This window comes from Eumetopias jubatus, unplaced genomic scaffold (genome assembly GCF_037043125.1).
Source record: "Eumetopias jubatus isolate StellerSeaLion01/CBP00866 unplaced genomic scaffold, mEumJub1_p1.0 scaffold_60, whole genome shotgun sequence".
In the NCBI taxonomy this organism is placed as follows: Eukaryota; Metazoa; Chordata; class Mammalia; order Carnivora; family Otariidae; genus Eumetopias; species Eumetopias jubatus.
This window is the reverse complement of record NW_028274866.1, coordinates 13,020-32,500: the sequence shown is the minus strand read 5'-3', so window position 1 is coordinate 32,500 and position 19,481 is coordinate 13,020. Positions and strand designations below refer to the sequence as shown.

The 19,481-nt window shown below is 36.0% G+C and overlaps 1 protein-coding gene across 1 annotated transcript in view; it reads left to right on the top strand.

Annotated features, from left to right (window-relative positions):
- Positions 1-19,020, top strand: part of VAMP7 (vesicle associated membrane protein 7) — a 67,214-nt gene extending 48,194 nt beyond the window's left edge. The window contains exons 6-8 of the mRNA XM_028095952.2: positions 11,061-11,128; positions 13,714-13,806; positions 17,572-19,020. Of these exons, the coding sequence (XP_027951753.1) occupies positions 11,061-11,128; positions 13,714-13,806; positions 17,572-17,640 (230 nt within the window). The 3' untranslated portion in view covers positions 17,641-19,020. The remainder of the gene's footprint in view (positions 1-11,060; positions 11,129-13,713; positions 13,807-17,571) is intronic.
- Positions 19,021-19,481: the final 461 nt, after the last annotated feature.

Sequence of the window (19,481 nt, the reverse complement as noted above, 5' to 3'; positions counted from 1 at the left end):
ATCCCAGAAGAAGGTGTAGAAAATGTATCTGAAGAAATAATAGCTGAAAACTTTCCTAATCTGGGAAGGGAACCATCCAGATGCAGGAGGCAGAGAGATCCCTCCAAAAAAATCATCCCAAGGAGGTCCACACCAAGACACATAGTAACTAAAATGGCAAAAAGTAGTGATAAAGAGAATTTAAAAAGCAGCAGAACAGAAGACAGTGACACACAAGGGAAACCCCATAAGTGTATCATCTAATTTTTAGCTGAAACTTGCGGGCCAGATGGGAATGGCATGATAAATTCAAAGGGCTGAAAAGAAAAAATCTGCAGTCAAGAATACTCTGTTTAGCAGGGCTATCATTTGGAATAGGAGAGATAAAGTTTCCCAGAAACAAAAGCTGAAGGGGTTCATGACCACTAAACCAGCCCTATAAGAAATATTAAAGTGGACTCTCTGAGTGGAAAGGAAAGACCATAATTAACAGTAGGAAAAGTAGGAAACCAAAGCCAGTACAAAAAGTATATCTGTAAAAATCAGTCAAGAGATTCACAAGAGGATGTAAAATATGACATTATATACGTAAAGCATGAGGGAGGGAAGAGGAGTGGAGAATGGGTTCACACTTAAATGACCATCAACCTCATATAGACTGCTATGTGCAGAAGATATTATATACAAACCTAATGGCAACCACAAATCAAAAACCAGTAATAGATATGCAAAGAATAACGAGAAAGGAATGCAAGTATATCACTAAGGAAAGCCAACAAACTATGAAAGACAGAAGAGAGGATCAGAGAAGTAGAAAAAAACCCATAAAACAAGTACCAAAATGGCAATAAGTACATATCTATCAGTGATTACTTTAAATGGACTAAACATTCCAATCAAAAGATAGAGGGAGACAGCGTGGTTAATAAAATAAGAACCATCTGTATACTGCCTATAAGAGACTCATTTCAGACCTAAAGATACGTGCATACTGAAAGTGAGGGGATGGAGCAACATTTATCCTGCAAATGGATGTCTAAAGAAAGCCAGAATAGTAATAATTATATCAGGAAAACTAGACTTTAAAACAATAAGAAGATATAATAATTATAAACATTTATGCACCCAACACAGGAGCACCCAAATACATAAAACATAAAGGAACCAATTGGTAGTAATACAATAATAGTAGGGAACTTCAACACGCCACTCACATCAATGGACATCATTCAGAAAGTCAACAAGGAAACCGTGGCTTTGAATGACACACTGGAACAAATGGATTTAACGGATATATTCAGAACATACTATCTGAAAACAGCAGAATACACATTCTTTTCAAGTGCACAGGGATCGTTCTCCAGAATAGATCACATATTAGGTCAGAAAACAAGTCTCAACAAATTAAAAAAGATCAGAGTCATACCTTGTATCTTTTTTGACCCCAAAGCTATGGAACTAGAAGTCAACCATATGAAAAAAATCTGGAAAGACCACAGATACATGGAGGTTAAATGACATGCTACTAAATAATAAATGGGTCAACCAAGAAGTCAAAGAAAAAATCAGAAATTACATGGAGAGAAATGCAAATGAAAATAAAATGGTCCATAATCTTTGGGATGAAGTAAAAGCAGTTCTCAGAGGGAAGTTTATAGCACTATAGGCCTACCTCAAGAAGCAAGAAAAATCTCAAGTAAACAACCTAACCTTACACCTAAAGGAGCTGGTGAAAGAGCAAACAAAACCCAAAACCTGCAGAAGGAAGGAAATAATAAGGATTAAAACAGAAATAAATGAAGTGAAAAGTTAAAAAGACAAACCAGTAGAACAAATCAAAGAAACAAGCAGTTTCTTGGAAAATATCAGAGAGTGCAAATAATCAGAAATGAAGGAGGAGAAATAACAGCTGGCCCCACAGAAATACAAAAAATTGTAAGAGAATATTATGAAAAATTATATGCCAATAAACTGGGCAATCTGGAAGAAATGGACAAATTCCTAGAAACAACCTACCAAAATTGAAGCAGAAAGAAATTGAAAATTTGAACAGATCAGTTACCATCAATGAAGTTCAATCAGTAATGAAAAAACTCCCAACAGACAAAAGTCCAGGACCAGACAGCTTCACAGGGGAATTCTACCAAACATTTAAAGAAGAGTTAATACCTATTCTTCTCAAACTTTTATAAAACATAAAACAGGAAGGAAAGGTTCCAAATTCATTCTCTGAGGCCAGAATTACCCTGATACCAAAAGCAGATAAACAGAGACACCACAAAAAAAAGAGAACTACAGACCAATCTTTCTCATGAACATAGATTAAAAAAAAATCCTCAACAAAATACTAGCAAACCAAATCCAACAATACATTAAAAAATCATTCACCACACGCAAGTGGTATTTATTCCTGGGCTGCAAGGGTGGCTCAGTATTCACAAATCAATTAATGTGCTACATCATATCAAGAGGAGAAAAGATAAAAATAATGTTATCATTTCAAAGGATGCAGAAAAAGCATTTGAAAAATAACATCCGTTCATGATAAAAACCCCCGACAAAGTAGTTTTAGAGGGAACATACTTCAACATTCTAAAGGCCTTATATGAAAAACCCACAGCTAACATCGTCCTCAATGGGGAAAAATTGAGAGCTTTACCCCTAAGGTCATGAATAAAACAAGAATGTCCACTTTTGCCACTTTTATTCAACATAGTACTGGAAGTCCTACACACAGCAATCAGACAACAAAAAGAAATAAAAGGCATCCAAATCAGTAAGGAAGAATCCAAACTTTCAGTCTTTGCAGATGGCATAATACTATATAAAGGAAACCCTAAAGACTCCACCAGAAAATCGGTAGAAATGATAAATGAATTCAGTAAAGTTGCAAGATACAAAATCGATGTATAGAAATCTGTAGCCTTTCTATACAGTAATATTGAAGCAGCAGAAAGAGAACTTAAAACAATCCTTTTTAAAGTTGCACCAAATATAATAAAATCCCCAGGAATAAACTGAACCAAAGAGGTGGAAGACCTGTACTCTGAAAACTATAAAACATTGAAAGAAATTGAAGATGACACAAAGAAATTGAAAGACATTCTATGCTTATGGATTGGAAGAAAAAATACTGTTAAAATGTCTATAATACCCAAAGCAATCTACAGAATTAATGCAATCCCTATCAAAACACCAAAAGCATTTTTCACAGGAGTAGAACAACCAGTCCTAAAATTTGTATGGAATCACAAAAGACCCTGAGTAACCAAAGTAAGCTTGAAAAATAAAAACAAAACTGGAGGTATCTCAATTCCAGACTTCAAGTTATATTACAGAGCTGTAGTGATCAAAACAGTATGGTACTGCCACAAAAATAGACATATAGATCAGTGGAACATAATGGAGAGCCCAGAAATAAACCCACAATTATATGGTCAATTAATCTTTGACAAAGGAGGCAAGAGTATGCAATGGGGGAAAAGTCTCTTTGACAAATGGTGGGAAAACTGGACCTCTTCCTTATACTATACACAAAAGTAAGCTCAAAATGGATTAAGTACTTAAATGTGAGACCTGAAACTATAAAAATCCTAGAGAAGAGCAGAGGCAGTATGTTCTTTGACATTGACTGTAGCAACATCCTTCTAGAAATGTCTCCTGAGGCAAGGGAAACAAAAGCAAAAATAAACTATTGAGACTTCATCAAAATAAAAAGCTTCTGCACAGAGAAGGAAAGAACAAAACTAAAAGACCGCTTACTGAATGGAAGAAGATATTTGCAAGTGACATATCTGTTAAAGGGTTTGTTCCAAAATATATTAAAGAACTTCTAGAACTCAACACCAAAAAACCCTAAGTATTAAAAAATGGGCAGAAGACATGAACAGACATTTCTCTAAAGAAGACATCCAGATAGCCAACAGATACCTGAAATGATCTCAGCATCACTGATCATCAGGGAAATGTGAATCAAAACTACAATGAGATATCACCTAACACAAGTCAGAATGGTTAAAATAAAAAAACAAAGTGTTGGATGAGGATGTGGCTAAAGAGGAAGCCTTTTGCACTCTTGGTGGGAATGCAAACTGGTGCAGCCACTGTGGAAAACACTATGGAGGATTCTCAAAAAGTTGAAAATAGAACTACCCTATTATCCTTAATTGCACTACTGTGTATACCTAAAGAATATAAAGCACCAAAATTGGATATATACATGCCTGTGTTTATAGCAGCATTATTTACAATAGCCAAACTATGCAAGGAGCCCAAGTGTCTATCAATAGATGAATAGATAAAGGTGTTACATACATACACACACACACACACAGGAATATTTTTCAGCCATAAAAAATGCAACTTTGCCATTTGCAATAACATGGATCAATCTAGAGAGTATAATGCTAAGCAAAATATGCCAGAGAAGGACAGATACCATATGATTTCACTCATATGTGGAATTAATAAATGAACAAAGGGAAAAAAGGAGATAAACCAAAAAACATACTCTTAACTATAGTGAACAGATGACTACTAGGGAGGTGGATGATGGGGTGTGAAACAGGTGAAGAGGATTAAGAGTATAATTATCTTTTTTTTTTTAAAGATTTTATTTATTCATTTGAGACACAGAGATATGGAGAGAGAAAGAGCCTGAGCAGGGGGAGAGACAGAGGGAGAGAAAGAAGCAGGCTCCCTGCTGAGCCAGGAGCCCGATGTGGGGTTTGATCCCAGGACCCTGGGATCAGGACCTGAGCCAAAAGCGAATGCTTAACCATCTGAGCCACCCAGGTTCTCCAAGAGTGTAATTGTCTTGAGCACTGAGTAGTATATGGAACTGTTGAAACACTGTATTGTATACCTGAAACATAACACTGTATTATCTATACCGGAATTAAATTTTTTTAATTTATTTTTTTTAAGATTTTATTTATTTGAGAGAGAGAGAATGAGAGATAGAGAGCACGAGAGGGAAGAGGGTCAGAGGGAGAAGCAGACTCCCTGCTGAGCAGGGAACCGATGTGGGACTCGATCCTGGGACTCCAGGATCATGACCTGAGCCGAAGGCAGTCACCCAACCAACTGAGCCACCCAGGCACCCAAATTTTTTTAATTTAAAAGAATAAAAAAAGAGGACTCAAATAGAAATGAAAAAATAACTGACACCACAGTAGTAAAAAGATTACAATAGAGTACTACAAAAAATATATGCCGAGAAATTGGATAACCTAGAAGAAATGGGTAAATTCTAAATATTTTATTTTTAAAGATTTTATTTATTTGAGAGAGAGAGAGCATGAGGGGGTGAGGGGCAGAGGGAGAAGCAGGTTCCATGCTAAGCAGGGAGCCCAATGCAGGACTTGATCCTGGGACTCCAGGATCATGACCTGAGCTGAAGGCAGTCTCTTAACCAACTGAGCCGCCCAGGTGCCCAGAAATGGGTAAACTCTAGAAACATATTCCAAAATTCCAAAACTGAATTAGGAAGAAATAGAAAATCTGAACAGACCAATTACTAGTAACAAAATTGAATCAGTAATCAGAAACCTACCAAAAATTAAAAATTCAGGATCAGATGAATTCTACCAAACATTTAAAGAAGAGTGAATACCCATTCTCTTCCAACTATTCCAAAAAATATAAGAGGAAGGAAATCTTCCAAATACATTCTATGAGGCCAGCATTACCCTGATACCAAAATCAAAGACATCAGAAAAATAAGAAAACAGATCAATATCCCTGATAAACATAGATTGAAAAATCCTCAACAAAATATTAGTAAACCACATCCAACAATACATGAAAAGGATCATAACCACGATCAAGTGGGATTGATTCTGGGGATGCAAGGATGGTAATATATTTATAAATCAGTCAACGTGATACACCACATCAGTAAAACAAAGGATAAAAATCATGTGGTTATTTCAAAAGATGCAGAAAAAGCATTTGACAAAATTCAATATCCATTCACTATAAAACTCAAAAAGTGGTTTTAGAGGGAACATACCTCTAATAAATAAAGGTATATATGACAAATCCATAGCTAACATCATGCTCACTGGTGAAAATCGCAGCACTTTAAGATCAGGAACAAGACAAGAACGTCCACTCTCACCACCTTTTTTAAAAGATTTATCTATTTTAGAGATCGAGAGAGAGAAGGGGCAGAGGCACAGGGAGAATCTAAAGCAGAGTCAGCACGAGCACAGAACCCGATGTGGGGCTTGATCTCACGACCCTGATACCATGACCTAGGCCAAAACCAAAAGTTGGATGCTTAACTGACTGTGCCACCCTGGTGCCCCCACTCTCACCACTTTTATTCAACAGACTACTGCAGTTAAATAACAAAAAGAAATATGAGGCATCCATATTGGTAAGGAAGAAGTTAAGCTGTGTCTATTTACAGATGACATGATACTATACATAGAAAACCCTAAGGACTCCACCAAAATGTACTAGAAGTAATAAATACAGTAAAATTGGCAGAATACAAAATTAGTACTCAGAAATCAGTAATGTGTCTATATGCTTATAACTAAACAGAAAGAAATTAAGAAAACAATTCCATTTGCAGTTGTCCCCCCCCAAAAAAATAAAAGACCTAGGAATAAACTTGCCCAAGGAGGTGAAAAAGTTGTACTCTGAAAACTATAAAACATTTATGAAAGAAAATGAAGACAATGTAAGCAAACAAAGATATTATTTCCTGCTTATGGATTGGAAGAATTAATATTGTCAAAATGTCCATACTAAAAGCAATTTACAGATTCAGTACAATCCCTATCAAAATACCAGTAGTATTTTTCACAGAATTAGAACAAGTGATACTAAAATTTGTATGAAACTACAAAAGACTCTGAATAGCCAAAGCGATCTTAAGAAGTACAAACGTGGAGGTATCACAATCCCAGATTTGAAGATTTATTACAAAGGTATAGTAATCAAAACAGCATGATACTGGCACAAAAATAGACACATAGATCAATGGAACAAAATAGCTCAGAAATAAACCCACACTTATGTGATCAATTAACGATAAAAGAGGCTGGAACATACAATGAAGAAAAGAGTGTCTCTTCAAGAAATGGTGTTGGGAAAAGTGGACAGGTATATACATGCAAAAGAATGAAACTGGACCACTTTTTCTAAAATTATACATAAAAGAGAAACTCAAAAGACTGAGGAACTAAATGTGAGACCTGAAACAATAAAAATCCTAGAAGAGAGCACCGGCAGAAATTTCTTTGACATTGGACTTAGCAACATTTTTCTAGATATGTCTCCTGAGGCAGGGGAAACCAAAGCAAAAATAAACTATTGGGACTACATCAAAATAAAAAGCTTTTTGCACAGTGAAGGAAACCATTAACAAAACTAAAAGGCAACCTACAGAATGGGAGAAGAATTTTGCATATGATACCTGATAAGTGCTTAATATCTAAAATATACAAAGAATTTATATAACTCAACACCAAGCAAATAATCTGATTAAAAAATGGGCATAAGACATGAACAGACATTTCTCCAAAGAAGATATCGAGGTGGCCAACAAACCCATGAAAAGATGCTCAACATCACTCATCATCAGGGAAATGCAAATCAAAACTACAATGAGAGATCACCGTACACTGATGAGAATGGTTAATATCAAAAGGACAAGAAATAACAAGTATCTGTGAGGATGTGGAGAAAAACCCTCATGCAGCATTTGTGGGTATGTAAACTAATACAGCTATTGTCCAAATTATGGAGGTTCCTCAGAGAAAAAAATATGGAAATACTATATGATGCACTAATTGCACTACAGGGTATTTGCTCAAAGAAAATGAAAGCACTAATTGGAAAAGATATATTCACACTTATGTTTATTGCAGCATTATTTACAATAGGAAAGATATAGAAGCAACCTAAGTGTCCATTGATAGATGAATGGATAAAGATGTGGTATGTACATATAATAGAATATTATGCAGCTATAAAAATGATCTCTTGCTATTTGTGACTACATGGATGGACCTAGAGAGTGTTATGCAAACTGAAGTAAGTCAGTCAGAAAAAGACAAATACCATTCCATATATGATTTCAGTCATATATGGAATCTAAACAACAAACGAATATACAAAAAAAAAGCAGAGGGGCACCTGAGTGGCTCAGTCGGTTAAGCGTCTGCCTTCAGCTCAGGTCATGTTCTTGGGGTCCTGGGATTGAGCCCTGCATCGGGCTCCCTGCTCAGCAGGGAGTCTGCTTCTCCCTCTCTCTCTGCCCCTCCCCCCCTACTTATGATCTCTTTCTCTCTCAAATTCTTTTTTTCTTTTTTTGTAAAGATTTTATTTATTTATTTGACAGAGACACTGCGAGAGAGGGAACACAAGCAGGGGGAGTGGGAGAGGGAGAAGCAGACTCCTTGCGGAGCAGGGAGCCCGATGCGGGGCTCGATCCCAGGACGGACCCTGGGATCATGACCTGAGCTGAAAGCAGACGCTTAACGACTGAGCCACCCAGGCGCCCCCTAAAATCTTTTCAAAAAAGCAGAAATAGATCCATAAGTACAGAGAACAAACAGATGTTTGCCAGATGGGAAGGTGGTGGGGGATGGACAAAATGGGTGAAGAAGAGGGGGAGATACAGGCTTTCAGTTATGAAAATTAATAAGTTACAAGGATGAAAGGTAGAGATAGTCAATGATAGAATTGTATGGTGACAGATGATAGCTACATTTGTGGTAGGCATAGCATAACATAGAGAAGTTGAGTCACCGTGTGGTGTACCTGAAACTAGTGTAACATCATGTGTCAACTATACTCAAATCTTAAAAATTATAATTATTCAATCTATTTGTTGTAATTGTTCAGATTTCCTATTCTCGACTCTGTTTTGGTGGTTTATGTCTTTCTAGGAATTTATCCATTTCATCTAAGTTATCTAATGCATTGACATACTCTTGTTCATAGTATTCTCTTAGGACCCTTTCATTTCTGTGAAGTTGTTAGTGATTATTTCAGTAATTTGAATTGTCTGTCTTTTTTTCTTGGTCAGTTTAATCAAGGTTTTGTCAATTTTGTTGATCTTTCCCAAAAACCTATTTCTGGTTTCATTGATTTTTCTCTAGTGTTTTCTGTTCTGTATTTAATTTTTTCTGCTCTGATTTTTATTTCCTTCCTTCTGTTAGCTTTGGATTTAATATGTTCTTGTTTGTCCAATTCATTAAGGTAGAAAGTTATTAGTACGAAATCTCTTTTTTTCTTAGCCTGCTCAGGCTACTATAAAAAATTACTGTAGACTGGATAGTTTAAGTAACAGAAATTCATTTTCTCAATTCTGGAGGCTTGAAGTCCTAGATCAAGGTGCCTGCCTAGCTAGATTCTGGTGAGAACTCTCTTCCCAGATTGCAGAAGGCCCCTCTCACTATGTCCTCACATGGTAGAAAGTAAGACAAAGTAAGCTCTCTGGTGTCTCTTCTTACTAGTACACTAATTTCACCATAAGCCATCATGGCCTCATCTAAACCTAATGATATCTTAAAGTCTCCCATCTCCAAGTACCATCACATTAGCGGTTAGGGCTTCAATATATGAATTTCAGAGGGATACAATTCAGTCTATAATACCTTTCTTCTCTTTAATGTAGGTGTTTACTGCTATAAATTTCCTTCTATGCACCGCTTTTGCTTCATCCCCTAAGTTTTCCTTCTGCTACTGATTTCTAATATCATTCCATTGCTAAGTCCAATAGCTGAGCACCCCCCCACCACCCAAAGTAAGTTTCTAATCTCCGCTCTTTTTCCTGTATATTGATTAGTTTCCTGTTTGTTTGTTTTTTTGCCATGTCTCATAATTTTTCATCAAAAATTAGATGTTTTAGGTAATGTATTATAGCAACTCTGGGTACTGATTCCCATCCTCCGGGGCTTGTTGTTTGGTTATTTGCTTAGTGACTGGGCTGAACTTTTTCTTTGAACTTTAGTTTTCCCACAGTGTGCGGTCTCTAATGTCATTTCTCAGAGGGATAGCCTTGAGCATGTGTAGTCACACTGGAGTGACACAACTCTCTTTTGAGTGTCTCTTTTTCTAATCTCCCTGTTAAGCTTCTAGCTTGTTTGCCTCTGTTGGTGTCACACCCAGATGTTAGCCTCCACTAACTATTTATTGGTAACAGTTCCCCCAGACATAAATTGATCCAGTGTAATCTAATAGAGCTTCTAATAGAACTTCTGCCTTATGTGTAGGGCTAGGTGAAGGAAAGGAACCTCAGACCTATCAGGCATGCCTTGTGGGAATATAGCTTCTGCATCATGGAGCTAGGGGTAAGATGGGATGGGAAGAGAAATGGTAATGACTTTCCCCTGCTGGGGAGAAAGCAGAGCTTTTGGCTGAGACCTGGAGGGAAAGAGCCTCCAGGCTTTAGTTGCCTGGAGTAGAGCTTCTGTCTCAGCTGAGGGATGGAGCAGGTCATGGCTTAAATGCCATAGACTCACTGTTCTTACAAGAATTAGATAATTTTCTTATATATGTTTCTCCATTTGCTGTATGCCCTTAGGATATTCATAGTTTTCAGAGACTTTAAGTGGTGGTGGCTTTTGTTTTCATAATTTTTCAAGTTATAGTTGTTTTGTTGGAGAGGGTCTGTAGAACTCCTCATACTATAAATCTGGAAGTATCCAACTCTCATTTTGAGGGCTCCATTTTTTAAAACTCTCGGATCATACCCTTAAGTAGGCTTTGCAAACTATAATCCTTGGATCAAATCTGCATAAAGTTTCATTGGAATACCATCACGCCCATTTATTTACATATTGTCTATGTCTCACAGAGTTGAGTAATTACGACAGAGACCATTTGACCCAGAAAGCCCAAAATATTTAGTATCTGGCCTTGTACAGAAAAAAAATGCCAGCCCCTACTTTAGTTGATCAGCTTTACTAAAGTCTTTTGTTACTTAAAGATAAAAGTGCTTCAGTAGTAAATATGAGTTGTCAAGAATACCAACTATAATTAAAATCAGATTTGGCTTAAAGATAAAAATAGCGGATTTGTAATATAAACATATTTTCTGGTTTTTCCAACATTTTCAGATCTGGTAGCTCAGCGAGGAGAAAGATTGGAATTATTGATAGATAAAACAGAAAATCTTGTGGATTCGGTAAGTATGGGATATGGTAATATTTTTCAGGATCTAAATAAAGTAGAGAAACTGGTTGATGGCTAACATAATAGGGAGATATGTTAAATTTAATAATGTACAGGGTTTTTTCCTTTCTAACTCCATTATGTGATTATGTTGTGATGATAAGGATAACAATGAGGCATAGAATAAAAGCCACAACCCATTAGAAACCATTAAGGGAATTTTGGTTTGGAAAACATACTCAGTATACAGAAACAATTCTTTAAAGCTGTAGATTAATGCCTTTATAGTTTAGCTCAGTTGCATATACCATCTGTTTCTGTACAGTTTGTGATACATGAAACAAATGTGCAGTGCAGTTGTGATCCAGTATGAATCCTGAAAACTGGACAATTCAGTCACTTTCTTGCTTACCATGATAGCTTGAGCCTTCATTGTATCAAGCAAGAGTCAAATTGGGAAGGGCCAGTGAGCCTTAAAAGAGTATGTCCCTGTGACCTACTTACACTACAATTGTGTGTGTCTTTGCATTTTCCATCTGAATAGTGGATGGGGGTTTTCAGGAAAGATGATAGATATATAGTGAATAGATGTGAATAGATGGAGGGCAGAGATTAGTGAAATTCTAGGTCTACACAATTACAAATGTAAATGCGGAGTAGTTTACACCTTGAAATGGATTAGTGAGTGATATGTTTATTCCTACTGGCAGCTAGATTGTAGTGGTTAGGAGCACAAGCTCTACAGTCAGACTGCCTGGGATTGATTCCCCTCTCTGCCACTTAGTAGTTGTGCAACCTTAGACAAGTTACTTAACCTCTCTGTGCCTCAGGCATCATTGCCTGTAAATTGGAGCTGTACCTCATTAAATCAGATAATGCACGCAAAGTGCCTAACACGGTGTCTTGTGCGTAGTAAGAACTATTTCAGTGTTTACTGTTATTGTTAGTTTTATAGGGACATCTATTAACAGTAGTTTTTAGGAGGATAATAGTTTTAAGTCAAAGCACATGATAACTGGAGGAAGGGTGGTACCATATAGCAAGTCAAAATACCAGGTTTCTATAATGGCTCACTTTGTAACCCTTTGCTATGGGGCAGAGAAGTATCTGATCCCAGATCTGCAGATCAAATTCTTAATCGAAGATTACTCTGTTTAGCTAGAATGGTCTTGTATTTAGCCAGTGCTAGTATAGCCTGTAATTTCCAAATAAGTCTTTAAATTTGTTGACTATGTGACCCAGAATAATAAAAGGTACTAATTAATTAACAGATGTCTCTCTTTATGGAGGCATAACATATATAGAATAAAGTGCAGCAAGTGTACCATTTAGTTATTATTTACACATATGTCTATATGCATGTAACCGTCACTTAGGTCAAGATAAAAAAAAAAAAAAACATTTCCAGTACTGCAGAAAGCTGCCTCATGCTCCTTCCTGTTAATAATCCCCAACAGAGGTAACCATTTTATGACTTATATTACCCTAGATGATATTTTGTTTGTTCTTAAAGGTATAGAAATGGATTCATGTGTTATATACTAGCTTCTCTCTGGCCTCTTTCAATATTATATCTGTGAGATTCATTCATATTGTTCAATATGGTCATAGTTTATTGTTTTGTAGTATTCAGTTTATAAGTCTACCTACCACAATTTGTTTATCCATGCTTCCCTGTTGGGAATCCATTCTAATTCCAGATTCTGTAGAATTATCTGTTGATCTATTGATCTGGTCATTTTTTTCAGTCTTTTTTTTTTCTTCTATGTTTCATTTAGGATAGCTTCTATTAGTTTTCTTTTGTGGTTTGTAATCTGTTATTCCCACCTCATACATTTTTCATCTCTACAAGCTTGATTTGGTTCTTTTTTATGTTTTCCACATGTCTCCTTTACATGTACATATTTTCCTCTGTCTTCTTGAATATATGAAGTATATGTACAATTGAACTGTTTATTCCACTTTTGGTGAACTTGGGCATACAGCTCTGTTGGATATATACCTAGGAGTGGAATTGCTGGGCTGTTAGGGAATTTTGTGGTTTGGTTGCTTTAAACTCTTTGTGTCTGGTGGGAATGGTTCCGTAGATATTGAGAAGTAAATGTTGCAAAAGAAAATGAATAACTGAAGGAGCAAAGTTCCTTGGGTTTTGGGCCTCATATAAGTAAATACATATCTTCTTATGGAAATGGAACATATTTTTATGGCTCAAAAATCCCAGGATTACATTGGGCAGAACAGGCAAATGTCTTTGCAACCAACTGGTCTAGAGGGAACCTTTCTTCCTGGAAGCATAAAGAGGAAAAGGCTTTCACACTAGCAGGAGGAGCCATTTCTGATTCTTGATGCCACGTGCATTACTTCAGTGGACAAGAAAAAGGGGAGAAGTTTTTCCAGTGGGCTTATACCGCTTACCATACACCTGACCAAGTCCTGCTTCTGAGAACTAGTGATTATGAATGGCTAGTCTCTACCTCTGAAGAGAGTAATGAATTCATGATTCAACATGATTAATGAAAGTAAAAGTTTTACAGGAATTACTATAAATCAGTCATGTAGTCAGTGCCAGGGATCAAATAATTCTTTTTTTTTTCCTAGTCTGTCACTTTCAAAACAACCAGCAGAAATCTTGCACGAGCCATGTGTATGAAGAATCTCAAACTCACTATCATCATCATCATCGTATCAGTCGTAAGTTTTCGTCATTTTAGTGTGTTATTTTCTTTTTCAGTCTTTAAGAAACTGGATGCTGGAATTCTTTCTCAATGATTAGCTGTCCTGTGAAATCACTCCAAAATATCGTACTTAAACTCCATCTTCCTCAATGTTTATATGTAAGGAATCAGGCAAGGCATTCCAAATATTCCTGGATATTTAATGTTTTTGTCATCGTATTTGAAATGGGATTCTTTTAAAATTACATTTTGTAATTCCATATTTTCTAATTTTATTTCTGTTTTGTAGCTGATTGCATGTTCCATTTCTTTATTTCTGTTTTCTCTTTTCTAATTGATCTGTTTTTGTGTCTGGCAACTTTGTATAATTCTTATTAGTTGTAATAGTTTGTCAGTTTATTCTTCTGTATTCTGATTCTTCTGTCAGGAGTCAGCAAATGTTCTGTAAAGTGCAAGATAATAAGTATTTTACGCTTTTCAGGCTGCATGTAGTCTCTGTCACATATCCTTTCTTTTTAAACCTTTAAAAATATAAAAACCATTCTTAGCTCACAAGCCATGGGCTATAATTTGCTGACTCATGCTATAGGTACATTATGTTACCATCTGTTAATAATTTCAATGTTATCAAATTTATATACACACGTTATATATAATTCTACATAATTAAATATAGGTATATATATGTATATATATTTTGCAGTTACTAGCAATGTTGAATAAATATGATGCCAGTGGGCATCTTTATTTAGTTCCTGGTTTTAAGTGGAATGCTTCTAATATTTCATTTATAAGAGTGATATATAGGGGCGCCTAGGTGGCTTAGTCAGTGAAGCATCTGCCTTCGGCTCAGGTCATTTGGAGGCTCCCTCATGTAGGGCTCTCTTCTCCCTCTACTCTCCCCCCCCGACTCGTTTTCTCTGTCTCTCAAATAAATAAAATCTTTTTTAAAAAGAGTGATATGTATTATGAATTCTTGTTAGATTTTTATCGTCAAAGTTAAAGAACTTTATTTGTGTTTCTAGATTGCCTAAAGTTTTAGTCAGGAATAGGCATTTAATTTTGGGAAATGATATTTCTCTTCCCAATGAGTTGACAATATGACTATCTGCATTTAATAGTAATATATAGAATTACATTAATAAATGTACTTATAACAATCCTTTCATTTCTGGGATAAATACTAAGTGGCCATTATGTAGTATTCTTTTAATGCATCATGAGTTCAATTTCCTAATGTTTATTTAGTAGTTCTCGTGTTTATAAATATAAACGAGTCTCTGTGCTGTTCTCTTTTCGTAACCCCTATGTAAACAGATATTGGACCTCTTTGAACTATCCTGAATGTCTGATAACCTTTTTAATATGCATTACATTTGAGAGAATTATTCAGCTCACTCTTGCCTGCCAGCTAATTGTCTTTTCAGCTCAGTTCATCCTATGTATTTATTTTTCATAGATATGTTTTAAATTTCTAAGAACTCTTATTATTCTTAATTTAACCTTTTTTTTTGTGGAGTTGTCCTTGTTAACAGATGTACCCTCTCCTTGAATTTCTCTGGATATATATTAAGACTACATCACAGGGAATTAGCTTATGCGATGGTGGGAGCTGGCTTGGCAAGTTCAAAATCCTCAGGGCAGGCTGTCAGGAAGGGCAGTCTAGACCGCTAGGGCAAGAGCAAAGGCATAATTCATAGACATAATTTCTTCTTCATCAAGGAAACCTCAGCTCTGCCCTTAAGGACTTCTAACTGAATCAGGCTAATTTGGATTATATAGGATAATCTGCTTTACTTGAAGGCAACTGATTTATGGGCTTTAATCACATCTACAAAATACAGTAACACCTAGTAGATTAGTGTTTAATTGGGTAACTCTGTACTATAGCTAGCCAAGCGGACACAAAGAAAACTGATCTTGGAGAAATATAGTTATGTTTATCTGTAATGGGTTTATTATTTTTTTAAATGAATTATATATTTTTAAAGCTTTATTTCTAATATGGTAAGTGTTGATAATTATAATCCCCCTATGTAAGAGCTATTTGGAGTCCTCAGTAATTTTTGAGAGTGTAAATAGGCCCTGAACCAAAAGTTTGAGAGCTGCTGCTCTAAGGAGGGGGGGAGGGAGATGCTTTACTTTGGGGGTAGTTTATGGCTGGGCGAAGCAGCCCTTCTCCCCATCCTCTTGCCATTTGCAGAAGTCCAAAGTTAACTCTGCGCAGATACCTCTGACTCAGCTCCACTTTTCCTTGACCCCTGTTGAAAGACCTCCACCTTAGATAGCAGCATTTACCTAACAGAGAAGAGCAGCCATCGATCTGTTGATGTTATACTAGAAATTGTGCCATAGCCTGGAATGTCACCTTGCTCCGGATACTCAGGTGGCACATTCTAGGCTTCTCAGCTTAGCTTCTTCCTTCTACTTGGGTCTGCAAATTTACATTGATTTATAAAGCTGGATTATTGTTAAAATCAGATTTGTATTTATTGATTACTTACTACATACATAGCACTGCTCTTAATGCAGTATCAATGTCTCCCAAAAGCTGTTGTTGCCTAATATATTGTACTTCAGCTTTAAAAATCCTTGTATTTCAGCTTTGGCAAATAGTCATCTTCATGTCAAATTGGAATATCTGTGTACGTGTGTGTGTGTGTGTATGCGTACCTGTGAGTAGTTTATTCGTTAAGAACCAGAATCTGCTGTAAACCACCCCCCTCCCTCACATTTGTAGAGAAGTAAGGCAAAAGCACTCTGCTGACTTTTGGGAGCCAGCTTGGAATTCATAAATGTGTTTTTCTTGTTAGCATTGAGTAATGAAATCAGCCACTTAAAGATATCAAAAAAGTTGTAATTTAAAGCCAGACAAATGACAAAATCAATGCAGTGAACCTAATGTTTAAAATAAATCTATTTTTTGGAATTTAGTAATGTGAACAAGCGTATATTATTAAACATATACTTCAGGGGCACCTGGGTGACTCAGTCGGTTAAGCATCTCTCAGGTCATGATCCCAGGGTCCTGGGATCAAGCCCCACATTGGGCTCCCTGCTCAGTGGGGACCCTGCTTCTCTCTTGGGCTCTGCCCCGCCCCCTGCTTGTGTTCTTTCTCTCAAATAAATAAAATCTTTAAATATAGATTATATATGTATATATACACTTCAAAAATCCAATACAATTAAAAAGTTAATCCATCTATAGTAGGACCAGCATTTTTACTGTGTTACTTGTATCATCAGCTTTCTTTTGATTTGGTAATTGTAATTATCATGTCATTATTCACCAAAAGGTTCATAGCAACATTCTTGCTCATAGGCGATATAGAGCAGAGTTTCTACTCAAACTTTTAAATATTTCTAATCACCCTAACAATGAAAAGTAACACGTGTGTAAAACCTAAACATATGCTTCGTATTAAAATGAAACATCAGGAGAATTAAGATAATTTGTGATCTTGATAATTAATGATGTCTCAGTAAGAGTTGTTCATATAGCTTGATTCTGCCTGGTTTCCAGTGAAGAGAAACAACCCCACTGCTTTCTCTCCCAATGAAGAATGTATACTAGAATTCAGATGTGTGAGAGTTATATCAGAAAGGGTCCCTTTAATTCCACGTCTGCCTTTGAAAATACTTGATTGGTGTATTATATTATTACACAACTACTACTCTGATGGGATCAGTATCTGTTAATAGGTTTTGACTATGCTTTATGTATTATTTGTGAGCCTATGCTAGATTCAAGAAAATAAAATTGCCCTCCTTCTCCCTCTAGGTGTTCATCTATATCATTGTGTCACCTCTCTGTGGTGGATTTACATGGCCAAAGTGTGTGAAGAAATAAAAAAAAAATGTCATTAACCAAGGATATGAGACAACACGGAGTTAAAAGCGATCCATGTGATTCAAGCCTTTGAATACCGACAGATGGTGTCTGCCAGTCTCTTCAACCCTCTTCTAGTTCTTTATTTTTTACATCTTGTTGTATGCTTCCAGATTTATCTTTGTCCAGTTTATTCCAGTGCACTGCAGATTTGGCCATTTATTGCAGCAGTAGCCTTAAAAAGGCTTTTGTTTCTTTAGTTTGTTAATTAGAGTCATCTATGTAGAGAAACATTTCTGTTTGTAGTTGCACATCGTTGTCACCAAGGTAGAAACCACAAGTCTGATGAGCTGTCTACTAAGACTTTGGGTGAACTTTGTATTTGCACACAAAAGTATTCCAGAGACAGCATTGCTAACATCTCGTCCTGATATCTTTTGCTATTGAAGAGTTTTAGGTGCTTGAAAACAATTTAAATGGAGAATCATTATTTGGGGAATTGTAATTAATTTGTTGGTGCTGCTTGTTTCTAGGAGCCCATGCAGATAAAGTTTTAAACATTTTCTGTCAGTCATGTGGGGAACATTTTGCTAGCCCGTTAGAAATACAGAGAATTAACCTTGTCCTTCTAGTATTTTCAGGAAGTTTTGACCTTTCACAGACCTTGCAGAGCATGATATCCTCTCTTTCCCCATTGCAGTTGATTTTAAAAGATGATGGTTTAAATATTGAAGGTTGTGGTTTTTTATATACTTCTTTCTTTCCGGTGGATATTTAGAGCAATTGTATAGTTAATAGAATGAGTAGTGGAGGAGGTGGAGAGGCAAATTCTTCTGGCTCCCCAGAGAAAAATAGGAGAACCACGGTGGATATACTAGTGTTTTAGGTCTATAAGGCAGAGATAGTTTGGGAAATTTTTTCCAGTCTTGGAAAAACCCAAACTGAATATAGTCAACAGTCAACTCTAGGGTTTGGGTTTGAGTTCTGTTGAATAATAGTTTTAGTATCCTTTATGGATTAATAAATTCTGTAATCTAGTTTTGAAGAATTTTTTTGTGAAACTTGAGAATAGACGGTATGATATATATAGAAATAATACCAGACAGTTTACCATCCATTTAACTGCAGTGTGGGAAAACTGGAGTGTAATCATACTGCTTTGGCTACACTGGCATCTGTTACCTATTATGTAATTTTGGTGTGTATCTGAAAGGACATTTGCTGCCCTAAATCATTTATTTATCAATAAATGCCAGTAAATGGAAATTATATTACATTTGACTGTTTTCCAAATGAACAAAGTAGTCTATAAAACTTAGCCACCTGTGTAATCCTAGTCATGTGCCTTGAATATATATCTGTCTCATAATCTGGCTCATGCTGTCTGTTCTTCCATCTAAATGTTTTGATTCATGCTACCGGATTCATTTATTTGACATATACTTTAGGCCCACTAGAACTCTTTTCTTGGTGACCACACATGGCGCAAATGTTTCATGGTCCTCTTTATCAACACTAATGCCTTTTAATTATATCAGCATTTCCTATTGGAAAACACATTCGTTCCAGGAAAACATTTGGCATTCCTGAATAATAATTTCCAAATGTCTTTAATCCAAAGAAAAAGACTTAAAGCTTATTTCCCTTTCTTATACACACCTGAATAAAAATGATGTGCATGTTTTAGGGATAAATTACTTAACTGTTCATTGGTCTATTTATGTATAAGAATGCTTTTTAAAGCACATATCTTGTTTTAAATGACGCACAAACGGAAGGCATTAATAAAATTTAAGAATAATGTAATGAGCTTTAGAATTTCCTCCTGGAATCTAATTCCTTCTGATGACATTTTGCCATAG